At 38.5% G+C, this 12299-nt stretch overlaps 1 protein-coding gene across 2 annotated transcripts in view; it reads right to left on the reverse strand.

Moving 5' to 3' along the window:
* The window catches only part of LOC126106913 (apoptosis-stimulating of p53 protein 1), a 315526-nt gene that overhangs the window by 58278 nt on the left and 244949 nt on the right, over positions 1-12299 (reverse strand). For both annotated transcript variants that reach the window (XM_049913332.1, XM_049913331.1), the window contains exons 9-10: positions 11156-11276; positions 1427-1549 (exon numbers count right to left, since the gene is read on the reverse strand). In XM_049913332.1, the coding sequence (XP_049769289.1) occupies positions 1427-1549; positions 11156-11276 (244 nt within the window). The remainder of the gene's footprint in view (positions 1-1426; positions 1550-11155; positions 11277-12299) is intronic.

The following is a 12299-nucleotide window of genomic DNA, read 5'->3' on the forward strand; positions in this document are numbered from 1 at the left end:
GTCTTAGGATTTTGTTCTATAATGTTTATTGTTTCAGTTATTGGCATATTGGAATACATAGTCTACATCAAATGACAGGAGGGTGGACTTGTCTGGAACTTTTATGCCTTTTACGTACTGAATCAATTGTGTGGTGTTTCTAATAGTCCTGTCTTCTTGTAATTTGTAGTTTTCTGATCAGATTTTCAGTGTGTATCTTGCAAGTGGGTACGTTGGAGCATTTCTATAATTCACAATAGCTCTGACAGGGAGATCTTTCTTGTGTATCTTTGGTTGGCATCGGAGGGAAGGTGCATTGGAATTTGTTTGTATCAGTTTTCCTTTTTCATTGTTTTCTATTCTATGTTTAATGTCTTTTAGAGTGTTTCTCAGCTTCATTTGGAATCTGTCTGTTGGATATGATTTTAATTTTGAACTCTTGTGTCTTACTGATGTATTGCTCTTTATCCATGAGAAACACTGTGTTTCCTTTATCTCCCTTTGTGATTATGGTGTTGTGTTTCTGTAGTTTCTTTCAAAGTTTTGTCATTGTAATAAAATCTGTATTGTTTCAGCAAAATGCCAAAAACTACAGACGTGAAATGAATCCTGTCGACACCAACCACTGCTAGCAAGAGGGGAAGGTGCAGATTATGTAAAGAAACACCATAAGAAGCTTGCAGTCCAACTTCATAAAGAAAATGCTGTTTTTAACCTAAAAGAATCGAAAAATAAATGGACAAACATGTGTATCCAGTTTACAGAATACCACAGAAGAAGCTTTGTAAATAAAAGTGAAAAGCATTTGGTGTAACTCTCTTTAATTACACTGCAGTCAGCTCAAGACAGATAACCTATAACAACAGATGTTAACAGCTGCTGTGGAAGATGGCCACACATACAAATGTATTTCCATTTTTCATTTCACAACTCATGGTTTTGTCTCTTCTGATTTCAAAGAATTCCTCACCATTTCTTCTTTGCTCAGCCACATTATATTTTGCCAACTGGGTTATGATGGTAAGCCCTTCTACTGTGAAGTCTTCTATTCTTTAATGACATTCAAGCCATTTTCTCTTGTTTAATCTTCGTTGATCCATTATGGATCGTGGGACGACGGCCAGCATGAACTACCCGATGCAATAATTTACCAACAGCCGTATGTATTGCCGAAATTTATTTTATTTTATTGCATCAAGATTTTCTCTTGTATTCTTTGACATTAGTGTTACATATTCAACTCTTAATTCTCTTCATAAAATATCTTTTCCTACCCAGTCTCTTCTTTGACCCATTTCCTCTAATAAAAATCTTGTAACAACAAATTGAAATCATCTCTGGTGTGACCTGTACTACCATCAAGCAACACAGGAGTAACTTCTTATCTTGTAAAATGCCTCATTTCTGTAGTTTTCTGTGAATCGCACCACACACAGGATTAATGTACCTGGGGAGCTGTAGAGCTGATCGTTTGCGGCTGCACCGGCTGTATCTTTGTCGACGACGTCTGATAAATTGGAGATGGCTTCTGATGCTGCACTGACGTTGGTGCTACACTGCTGACTGGTTTCTGAAACACCCAAGTGATATATGAAACACTTAGATCATAGTCCACGAGAAGCAGCAAGGATATGACCTACCCAGTACTTAAAAGTTGGTATTACAGCACATATTATTTAGCAACAAGGAAGTATGCAGCTTTAACTAAGGAAACTAATATAAGATGTGAAGCAAAAGAAAAAGCTTTAATTATTAAGTTAAAATTTGAATAGACTGGGACCACATCATTCGTGAAATTTTTAAATGAAATCATACCGTTTTTGGCTGTTATAATATTATTTATTGGGATTGTGATTTTGACATTTTGTGATGTTCGTGTACTGTGTGGCTGTTGTAACCCACTCAGTGATATAAAGCAGTGACATGCTGTGTAACAGTGGTTGAATGTTGTAGTGTGAATTCATCTGCTGTTCTGGATACTATGCACATTAGAAAACTAATGAAGTAATGACATAAATATCAAAGTTTAAATTTCATGTAGCAGACATGGTAAACAATCCAAAAAGCTAACCTTGTCAACACTGAGATAATTTGTGTGTCTCTTTTATGACCCTTCACTATCAGTGGTCCAAAACAAAGTATTAACTCTGAAATTATGAGAACAGTTACTAAACATAATACTTATTGCTATCTTTACCTCTTTCATCAACCTTATATAGGAATTATCCAACAGGTATTAACAATCCCAATATTTGCATTTTTTTGTTTATTATCTTACCATTTCTCAAAATATACTGGCTGCACAGACAGCTGTTGCTAGCAAAGTGGGCTTGTTGTGATCCATTTACCATGTCTGCTACATGTTTATATCATTATTTGACCACCTTCCTAATGTGTATGGTGTACGGAGCAGCAGATAAATTCACACCACCACATCCAACTCCTCTTACACAGCATGTCACATCTTGATATTGTTCACTGGGTTACGGCAACCCAAAATACAAGAAAATTACATATTAAAATCGCAATACCAATATGTAATGTTCTAACAGCCAAAAGAAGAGTGATTTCATTTGACAACTATTAATTATGTTAAAACTTGCATTTTCTGCATGCAGCTACTCATGTGTAATAATGGCCTTCAAATGATTTGCTTGTGTCCAAACTTTAGTCATGCTGAACCATATTTTATCTTCTTAATAGTTTATTTTACTTCTAATGCAATTCTGAATTTCTAAGGTGCATTTTTTATACATTGTCAAAGAACTCTAACGTGATTATTAAACAGTTCATATAATATGTGCAGCAACAGCATTAACTAATGATGACATATTATAAGCAAGAACTTCAGAAAGTAAGTTACCTGTGTCGTCCCACACATAGACTTGTATGACTATAGTAATCCATCTTGCAGACACAGTTTTGCTGCAGTATGGATAATAGTGCATCATAATGAACAAGTAAAATCGTTGCAGCAACTGGAAACATACTCCAAAGATGAAGTATGTGGGACAGTATGATACTTGTGGACAAAACATCTAAATTGCACACTGGTTCACCATGAAATTCTGATGGTATTGAACAAACGCAATGCTGTGTCCTGCCATAGTGAAATAGTCCCAACAATTTGACAAAGGCCACAGACACGGCTGAAGCTGAAGGAAGGAGGACCTTGCACCACGTGATTTCAATCTTTTCTGCAAGCTGCAACAACATCTGGAGAGCAAATAGATTTTCCAGTGATGAGGATGCTCAAGCAGTGGTTCTCGAATGGCCCTCTGATCCAAGGATCAGATTTCAGTCATCAAGGAATTGAATTATAGATACAATACTCCAATCATCATTTACAGAGGCTTGGTGACTATGATGAAAACTTGCACCATGCTTATGTGTGATGTGAAGTACAGCATTCAAATCTGTTATACTGTGTTCCTGTTAGTTGCCCCACCTACAACAGTGTATATTTTTTTGTCTTATCATGAAATTCCAAGAAATTTGTTACATTGGTGTTAGGGGGCATAGCCTTGACAAAGTAACTATTCCAGATGCATGCTTCCAATTAGTCAGGGAATCTGTAAATATTATCCCAGGTTTCTCCCTTGTTATAAAACAACCACTTTCTTGAACAATGGAAACTCTAGGTTGATATACCAACAGTATTTGGAAAAGGATAGATTGCTACTCCACCCACCCACCCACACACACACACACACACACACACACACACACACACACACACACACACACACACAAAAAAAAAAAAAAAAAAAAAAAAAAAAAACCACTACCACTACCACCGGCAGCTCTGTTGCTGAAGAAGGTTTTGGTCAAAACTGTAATGCGTAACTGTGTAACAGTCTTTTTGTTACGTCTGTCTGCAACTCAACAGGTCATCTTTATGGCGAGTAAGGCTCTATCCTTTCCCTAATATTGTTGATAAACCACTTTCTTGGTCAATGTAGCTTCAGTTCTTGAAGAGCACTTTTCATCTTTGTAGAATGACAGACCCTGAAATTTAAGAAGAATTAGTGACATTAATTTCAAGTTAGGTCCTAGCTGTTTACTGTTCAAAAATGTGTTGCATCAGTTAGACTACAACCCCTCTGTGAATGCTGTTTCCAGGAATGGTGTGCGTTAGTTGCTGGTTGCTGGATGTCAGTTTGAATGCTTTACATTTATACCAGAGGGAGCACTAACCCAGATATCCTGCAACACGTTTTGAGAATTTCGGCGTAAATTCTAGAACCACTCGGCCTTCTACCATCTCGAACACTTGATATTTTAGAATTGAGATTGGTATGATAGAATCCTACCTACTGTGCATCACAGCACGTGTGTTTGAAGTTTGTCGTGAGAAGACTGTAGACACGGCGGTCGAACGGCGCTGACAAGTACCTGTCGGTCGATCCATGGAAGTCATAGTGAAAGAGCAAGGAAGAACTATGGAACTTCTAGGTTATTCTGTATTAATCATATCAGTGACCATTGTTATAAATAACATGAACTTTTTAGATTTGGAATTCTGAAGAAACTCTCATCTTGGAGTCGATGGAGGCAAGATGTATTTTACGATTTGTTTACAATAGAGTTATGGTTGTTAAGCCAACTCTTTTCTAAAATGTGCTCAAATCTGTTTCTAATGTGAGATGATACAAGTGGCTTACAAGAAGACCAATTTTTTGTATGCCACGTGTGAATTTTGTTCTTTACGAAGCTCAAATATACCGATAGCTGTTGAAAAGTATTCTTCGAGTACCTAATTATTTTGCAAGTAGAGAGAGAGAGAGTCTTTAAGGTTCCTGCAACTAGCATCATTCTTCAGAGGAGAAGTTTATAAAGATTCCAGATGCTGGCTATCCAGAGAAGAAGATCGGCTGTGTACACCACATAAGTACACCCGTATAAGAGAAGTCTGAAGTTTGCACGTACACTTCACACACTCTTAGTTTTCAAATCGTTAGGAGGGGTGGGGGCAGAGAGGGGGGGGGGGACCATGAGACCCAGTTTATTTCACTAATGATAAGATCGTAAGCACTTACTTTCAGAAGCTACAAGCCACACTGCATACTGCTGTGTACCTAGTGATCACATTTAAACTAGAAAAACTGCACATTAATATTTTACTTTAAAATAATATACATGAGATAGGTTAATAATATACATTTACTTTATATGACACCTCTATTCCTAATACTTAGACCTGAAAGGGGTTCACGAAGTGAAAGCTCATATTTCTACAATTACTACAGTTGTAGATTAAAACCTATTCCTTCGTGATTTGACATGTTTCTGTCTAACCCACTATGGGTGCAGTATTCCAAGATAAAAGTACATATTGCTAATGTCTGACTGCTGAAATATAGGACACTGCTCAATTTAGTCAATAACTTCATGCAAACTTGTTACAAAAATTCACAAACACTTGTGACACCTGCAACCATTTTCAATAATGTGAAATTGATTATTAGGCTAAGAGTTTAAAATGAAATTGTGCTACTGCAGACCACGGGATTCTTAGCACACAAAAGAGCCCAAATTATTTTGCTATGTACAAGTTAAGTTTTTAAGTAAGGCAGTTAGCACTATCCACATGAACACACAATAAGGTGTCAAACATGGGCTGAAATTTTTTTCATGATGGTGTGAGCCACATTTTAGGGGAAGCTGTCAGTTAAACTACTAAACTAAAATTACAGATTATCTTATTAATTATAATGGGCATTTTTGTTTTTACAACCATTGGGACAAGGGAACAAAATAATACAGAGGCTACCATGGCTGGTATCAAACTCATTAAAATCCTTTTGGATCTACTGCTGTGTGATCTTATAAAATATTTAATAAAAAATGATAAAATACTAAATAAAGGCCATCTTGGTCATGTTGCATTGGCCTTCCTCTGGTAATAGACTGATTTAGCTGGCAATTAATGCTTTATTCTCTCTAAGTTCTGTCAGTTTCCTAAGACCACCAGTGTCAAATTTATATAGAAGTTACTGGATCTAAAATACCACTGTTCAGTTCTGGGAGAGAGGGAGGGGACAAATGTCAAAATATTTTTGTGTTACATAGCTTACTGGTAGTTCACAGCCCACTGAGAATTGGTGAGGGAGTTGTGGGTCCATGTTTTCCTGCTTGGCTGTGGAATTACATCAGTCCACATGGGTTGCTTGTGAAGACATCTCAATACACTCGGAAGGATTTTGATAAGATTAACATAATAATGTTTCATCCACTATGTCCTTTGCTGCTGATCTGAATCCTAAGGTATCCATCTCGGGTTTCACTTTCAAGATATTAACTCAGTATTTTTCCTACTAAACAGTTTGCTTCCTACCACCACCACCAAATCGGCAATCAAGGACCCTGTAGATCATGTGCCGACCTCACGATGCTCCTTCATACATGGCGATCTTGTGCACTTTGGATCCAGTTGTCACGGACTCCTAGCTGGCAAACGTCTTTCTCCTCCCACTGCTTCCTAGGTCTTCCAATTGGACAGGTGCCATCAGGTCCTCCCATAAGTACATCTTTTGCCCGAGAGGTGTCCAGTCTCCTAGCAATGTGTCCTGCCAAGCTTACTCTCCGCACTTTCAGTTTTTGAACAATGTTCAGCTGGCTCATCAGCTCGTACGATTCTTGGTTTTTTCTGTATCTCCACGAGCTCTCTTCCCGGACAGGTCCAAAGAGTTTTCTTGTAATTTTTCTTTCAAAGACCGAGAAGCTTTCTTCATCCTCCTTTGTTGTGCTTAGGGTCTTTGTCCCATACAACAATACTGGCAGTATCACGGTATTGTATGCTTTAAGTCTGGTCATAACTGACAGATTCTTGGATGACATTATCTACTTTAGACTGAAATAAGTTTTAGACCCATTCACAATACGTTAATTTATTTCCCATTTTAAATTATTTTGCCTGTTGAACCATGTACCAAGGTATTTAAAATTTTCCACTTTAGTAAATTTCATATCCCTACCTGCAATGGGATGTCACAGTCCGCCCCCCCCCCCCCCCGCCCCCCCAGTAGCCGAGTGGTCAGCGCGACAGAACGTCAATCCTAAGGGCCCGGGTTCGATTCCCGGCTGGTTCGGAGATTTTCTCTGCTCAGGAACTGAGTGTTGTGTTGTCCTAATCGTTGTCATTTTCATCCTATTGATGCGCAAGTCACCGAAGTGGCGTTTTATATCAAAAGACTTGCACCTGGTGAACGGTCTACCCGACGGGAGACCCTAGTCATTCGACATTTACATTTACGTGGGATGTCATTAGGGGCTTCTCTTGATACCTCCATTACCTCTGTCTTTTCTGCATTAATCCAGAACCCTATCTTACTTGCATTTTGCAATAGGTCATCTACAGTTTCTGCCAACTCTTCCTCCAATTCTGCTAGAACTGAAATGTCGTTTGCATAACCCAGTAAATCTCTCGTACCATTTAGTGTCACCCCTTTGTTTTCTCTTTTCATCTCTCAGATTGCTTTCTCTAGGACCAGATTAAATAACAGTGGTGAAATAACATCACCTCGTGTCACACCTGTTCCGATATGGAATTCCTTGGATAACTCCCCTTGGTATTTGACTGGCTATTGTCTCCTCTGTGCACACCTTGACCGCATTTACTAACTTCATCGAAACAGTATCTTTGGGCTAAAAGAAAATGTTGAAATTCAGGTTCTGGTGGGGTTTCCAGTTTAATAAAGTTACTGTCGGTAATCTGTTAGCAGTATAATCTCATAATATAACATCAGTTACTTTCATTTATAAAATAATTTCTGAAGCCGACCCAAGTATCCCTGTCCATCAAAGATCAATAAACTTACAGGAAGCAGTTAGTGTCATATATTGTTCGGAAATTCAATATCTAACTACTTTATACTCATACATAGTGCTGGATCTACTGGGGAAATACTACACAACCGTCTACGGTGTGCCAGGGTTCTCACAAACAACTGGCAGTCTCCCTTTTACCTCAGACTCGTTTGCAAACGTAAGTGGTGTCGGAGGCAGCGCAAACACAGGCCTCCTGACCCTCACAGGGTGGTGGACAGTCACAAAGCCACTTCTGAAGAGGGGGCCCAGTGCGGCAGGCAAAAGGTAATGCTGCAGCAGAACTTTGACTTTTATACCAGTAACACACTAAAATGTCTAACATTACGAGCCAACTAAGCCACTAGCTGTGGTGCAAACAGAACAGAACACATTAAGTTTGTTATGGATAGTTGTACCAACAACACCATTGGATCTCCAATCCCCCTCCCTCTTCCTACTATAATATACAATACCAACAGATAATAAACCTTTATCTTCTTGTAAATTTGATTAGAGGAGTCAGCCTTTGCACAACTTTTTTGCTAACTGACAGTCCCCTTCTGAACCTAAATCTTTTTTCAGAAACAAAGTAACATTTACATATGAAAAATTAGCACATAGTGAAAATTTTTAATTAACGAGTCTGTTTGGGGTGCAAGGGAGAGGGGGTGTTGAGCAACATCAGTATTTTCAATAATTTCATAAAAGAACATCTTGTCACACACACTATGAGCTGTGCGTCCAAAGTACTTATTTGGTAGACTGACATTCGGGCATATAGTTCATCAGTGGCATCTGATACAGAGGGTAAACAAACAGATTTATACATATTGATGTCAACAACACAGAACATTTTGCACCCACTAAAGTAGATGCATAAGACTATTTACATTCTGTGCCCATCTACGTCATTGACAGACACATCATGATATGTGCACAGTATGTAAGCATTCTTACATTCCTACTTTAGTGTATACAAAGTAGTGCTGTGTTATCCTCAGAATTTGTTTGTTTGTTCTCTGTGTCAGATCCAATGATGATTGGCTATATGCCCAAATACCAGTCTGCAAATAAACACTTTTGAAGTGCAGCTCATGGTGTACAACTAAACATCCTTTAGAAAATACAGGGTGACACAAAAAGTACACTAACATTTGAAAATACTCTAATTCACAGAATACGGCAGGTAGAGAGGTAAAATTTGACACATGTGCCTGAAATGACATGGTGTTTTATTGAAACCAAAAACAAGTGCGAAAATTGGGCAACAGATGGTGCTGGAGGACAACTCATCAGTTTTACCACATAAGATCATGTATAAAATGAGCTGTGACAGAGGTGGTCAAATGTGCCAGTTATCACAGAATGTTTAATTTATCAGAAAAGACACTGTTACTGAAGGTTTACTAGCATGACGATGTTGATCGCCAAAGCCCATTTCACACTCCAAAGGTATGTCAACACACACAACTGCAGAATTTGGACTACCAAAAATCCTGGAAGTCATGGATGCCCCATTGCAGGATGAGAAAGTCATGGTGTGGCATAGATTTATTGCATCAAATGTGATTCGATCCTTTTTCTTTAAGGAAATGTGAGGTGCTACTTTCCAAACTGTTATCATGATAATGGGTGCAAAGCATGCCAATATGTTACAGAATTGCATCATCCGTAGAATGGTTGATGAACTCTTGCTGGAGCATACAAGTTTTATGCAGGATGGTGCTCCATGCCATACTGCTAAAATGTGAAAGATCTCTTGTGCACATTGTTTGGTGAGGACCGTGTGCTGAGCCACCAGTTCCATCATGCTTGCGCTCCCAAGTTCCCTGGCTTCAATACATGTGCTCACTGGTTGTGGGGTAACCTGAAGTCTCAAGTCAATCGTGATCATCTGACCTCATTGGGGCTACTAAAAGACAACATCCAATGGCAGTTTCTCACCTCATCTACTGATATGCTGTACAGTGCAGTTCACAACATGGTCCCTGATTGTTGATCAATGATGGCTAACGTGCTGAGTTTTTGTTATTAAGAACATAATCTCTGCTAAAAATTCAATTGTTATTCTAATTACTGCTTCTGTACCATTTGAAGCACATCTGTTGGTTAATTTGTGCAATTTTTATGGTGTCAATAAACTCCAAGTTATTTCAAGGATGTGTGTCAATGTTTACCTCTCTACCTACATTATTCTGTGAAGTACTGAATTTTCAAATGTTAGTTTTGGGTCACCCTGTACATAGAAGCTGGAGAGTACTGAACATGGAAGATTTTCAGATGTTAACTAAATTGGGACAGATTACAACAGTTAAAAGGCTGGCATAAAAAGATTTGTTGTGACTAACATAACCTAATTCAGAAGACAAGTCTCACGAGTCCCATTATGTCTGTGCTAGACTTATTCCAATGCACATTATGAATGAATCTGCCTTACATTTATCTTTCTAAACAACACACACACACACACACACACACACACACACACACACACACACACAAGCGCGTGCACGCGCACGCAAATAAAACTAACACAGAAAATGTTTATAATAAGGCTGATGCAGTAGTGACTCTCAATGAACAACACAGAAGGTGCTAGAGACGACCACCATTGACATCAATGCAGAACCAAGTTTCATTTATCAAACTGGTAGACTCAAGTAGCAGCTCTGCCTGAGGGCTGGCATCAATAGTGTTTTCAACATTCTGATGTAGCTTTTCCAGGGTGTGATTATGAGTACATGTGATCCATTTTCCTTCACAGGTAAAAATCACAGGGAGATAGATCAGATGATTGAGGTGGCCAGGAGATTGCACTGCTGCTGCTGATTGTCCTCTTCACCAACACATCATGCAATCATGACTAGTTATGTGAGTAATCTTATGGTTTCACTTTAATGTATACGAAGTGTTCTTGTGTTACAGACTTCAATATGCATAAATTATTTAGCTGATCATGGGAGTACACATCACTAACATTATTTTCTGGACTTTAAACTCTTTTTTTTGTTAGTAATGGTTTTTATTCATTTAACACTCAACAATGAACACATGCTGTTCTATTGTGAGCTTCATTTTGTGTAGCATTCAACTCATCACTTAACACATCTGATCCTTTCACTCACTGAAACATAATGATGTACTGAAATACATGGGACAGTACATGCAGGAGATGCTCGTGCGCAGACAGGTGAACAACTGATCGGTGCATCGAAATCACTGTTTCTGTTAAGGGGCAGGTCTCCTTCATTAACAAGACTCAATTCCACTTCACTGTTTTTTTCCAGGCCAGTTTCATTTTCTCCAGCACACAAATATATACAAGGAATATTTCTGCAAACACAACTAACATACTAAATTTACTGACCTGGTGTACAGAGCCCTGGGCCATGTTCCCCATACCAGAGCTGGGTGCTCCTGCTGGGGCAGAGCGGTGGAGCCCTGGAAGGAACGGCTGAGGCGGTAGTCCAAATGCAGGCCGGCCACCACTGCAAGCACAAATATTTCCATAGAGTCACAGGAAATTTCATGAGGCTAAATAGCAACTACAAGCAAAAATCATGCACAACCCCATTTTTGATGATTCAAGAACAATCTTAAAATAGTTATAGATTTGTTTTCTTTACAGCAGATACTTTACTTATTCTTTCTCCTAGAATGTCAACAGTTTCTTACTACTACTCAAATAGCACATGCACTTGTGATAAAGTGTTAGGAAACAGGTTGCAGCTGTGTTGCCAGCTTCATTTACAGCCTAGATATTAATGTTTTCATAAGCTCACAGGACAAAATAATAGTCATTCCCTTGAAAGAGCATACTGGGCACTTTTGAGGATTGTAAATGGTGACCCTCTTCTGCTGACATAACTTGTGGCAGTGAAGTCTGTTGTATGGAATCAGTGCAATAATGGTTAATGAGGAGATGCGAAAGTTAGACAGGAAATGTGTTTGAACATGCCCACAACTGCAGTGCAAATGAACTCGTCCAATCTGTGGTATCAATGGAGACCTCCCAACTTGTTTACAAGGAATAGTTTCCAATCAAAACCATGTAACACAGTGTACGAACAGTCGACATAAAAAGAGCCTAACATACAAGTAACAGGTTCAAATGTCAACAACTTACCAATGAAAATCAATTTCACAGCCAACAAGAGTTGCTGTTATCAGTGAATATGCCTAGAGGTGATGTTACACTTGTGTGGTACTGATTTATTCGAATTTTGTGTTTCTTAAGAAGAATTTTAGGACCAATTTTGTTTAAATTGCAGTTGCTGAGAAGCTATATCACTTTATTACTACATATGTGCGTGCTAGACTGCTATCATTAGTATGGTCCTTACATGTTGGTTACATAAAAGTGTCAAGTGATTAGAATGGCACCCCTTTTTTCCCTTTTGCTTTGGATGTTTTGATAATGTGCCATATTTCATTACAGTTAATCAATAGTAACCCACACCACAACAGACTTAAATGTGTGTATATTATACTGGAATATAAAACTAAAATCA

This window comes from Schistocerca cancellata, chromosome 10, assembly GCF_023864275.1.
Source record: "Schistocerca cancellata isolate TAMUIC-IGC-003103 chromosome 10, iqSchCanc2.1, whole genome shotgun sequence".
In the NCBI taxonomy this organism is placed as follows: Eukaryota; Metazoa; Arthropoda; class Insecta; order Orthoptera; family Acrididae; genus Schistocerca; species Schistocerca cancellata.